The 1,091-nt window shown below is 63.2% G+C and overlaps 1 protein-coding gene across 1 annotated transcript in view; it reads left to right on the top strand.

Moving 5' to 3' along the window:
* The window catches only part of EMIHUDRAFT_253797 (hypothetical protein), a gene marked incomplete at both ends in the record, with an annotated part of 1,848 nt that extends 1,784 nt beyond the window's left edge, over window positions 1-64 (top strand). The window contains one exon of the mRNA XM_005782260.1: window positions 43-64. Within this exon, the coding sequence (XP_005782317.1) occupies window positions 43-64 (22 nt within the window). The remainder of the gene's footprint in view (window positions 1-42) is intronic.
* Between the last annotated feature and the right edge of the window lie 1,027 nt (window positions 65-1,091).

Here is a 1,091-nt window from a genome sequence, read left to right as displayed (position 1 = left end):
TCGTTCTTTTTGCTCTGGTTGCCGCGCTTGATGTCCTTCAAGTTGCGCATCCCGTTTCGCGTAAACATCGGGTGAAAGAACTCCATCGTCCGGTCCCGCCCGGACGAGTTTTGGCAGCGCTGAAAGCCGTAGATGTTGAGCTGTCTGATGAAGGAGCGAAGGTTGTCGTGCTTGAAGTAGAGCGGGAGCACGTCCTGCGGCGCGCAGGCGAGGGATCCGCTCGGTGTGTGCTGCCGGCGGCTGCCAGCGGCCGCCGCGGCCCGAGGCGATGCGCGCGCGCCTGCGCAAACTTGGTGCGATCGACAATCTTGAACGACTCACCGTGCTCGCTCCAGCACACCAGATTGTCCGACGCGGGCGACGAGACGATCTCGAAGAGCTTTATCAGGAAGGGCGCGACCTGCAGCGGCGCACGGGCGGCGGTCGGACGCATGTGTGGCTGCGTGTCACGCGCTGCCGCGCGGCGCAGGGAGGAGAAGGGGCGAGTGGGTGTGCAAAGGGTCGTCGCCGCGTCGCAGGGAGCGCGCGGACAACGCCTTGTCAAGCTCGAGGTGGTCCACCATTTTTTGCGGGGGCGAGTCGCCGCCTGAGTGCGGGGCTGCACGGTGAGCGTGGTACGGCGGCGCATCTTGCAGACGCGTTTGGAAGGGCCGGTGCCGGTGCTGCACACCGGCTGGCCGGCGGCGGAGGCAGCGCTGGAAGCCTCAGGGGAGCGAGCAGGGGGCTGCACGCGCAGGCTTCGACCGCACTCGACAAGATGGACTCACTGGACCGAAAAGCTGATCGAAGGCTGTGATCTCGCGCTCTTTTTTTTTCTGCCGCCCGGCCCTTCGAACCTCACGCCGTCCCCCTCATCACGCGTTGCGGCGGGGTCGACTAGGGCCGCAAAGGCGTTTGCCTCTGGGTGAGGGGGGCAGGCTTCGACCGCACTCGACAAGTTGGACTCGGAGCTGATCGAAGGCGCCTTTCAACTTCTATTCTAAATCTTGGCTGTGTGTGCGATGAAAAAAACCAAAAAAACACGGTAAAAACCCACCTCGTCACGTGTGTCACACACTTCTAGTTCTACGCCCTAACGCGTCCTCGCACCT

This window comes from Emiliania huxleyi (assembly GCF_000372725.1).
Source record: "Emiliania huxleyi CCMP1516 chromosome Unknown EMIHUscaffold_1901, whole genome shotgun sequence".
Lineage (NCBI taxonomy): Eukaryota > Haptophyta > Isochrysidales > Noelaerhabdaceae > Emiliania > Emiliania huxleyi.
Note: the sequence above shows the minus strand (reverse complement) of the source record. Positions and strands in the feature narration are given on the sequence as shown.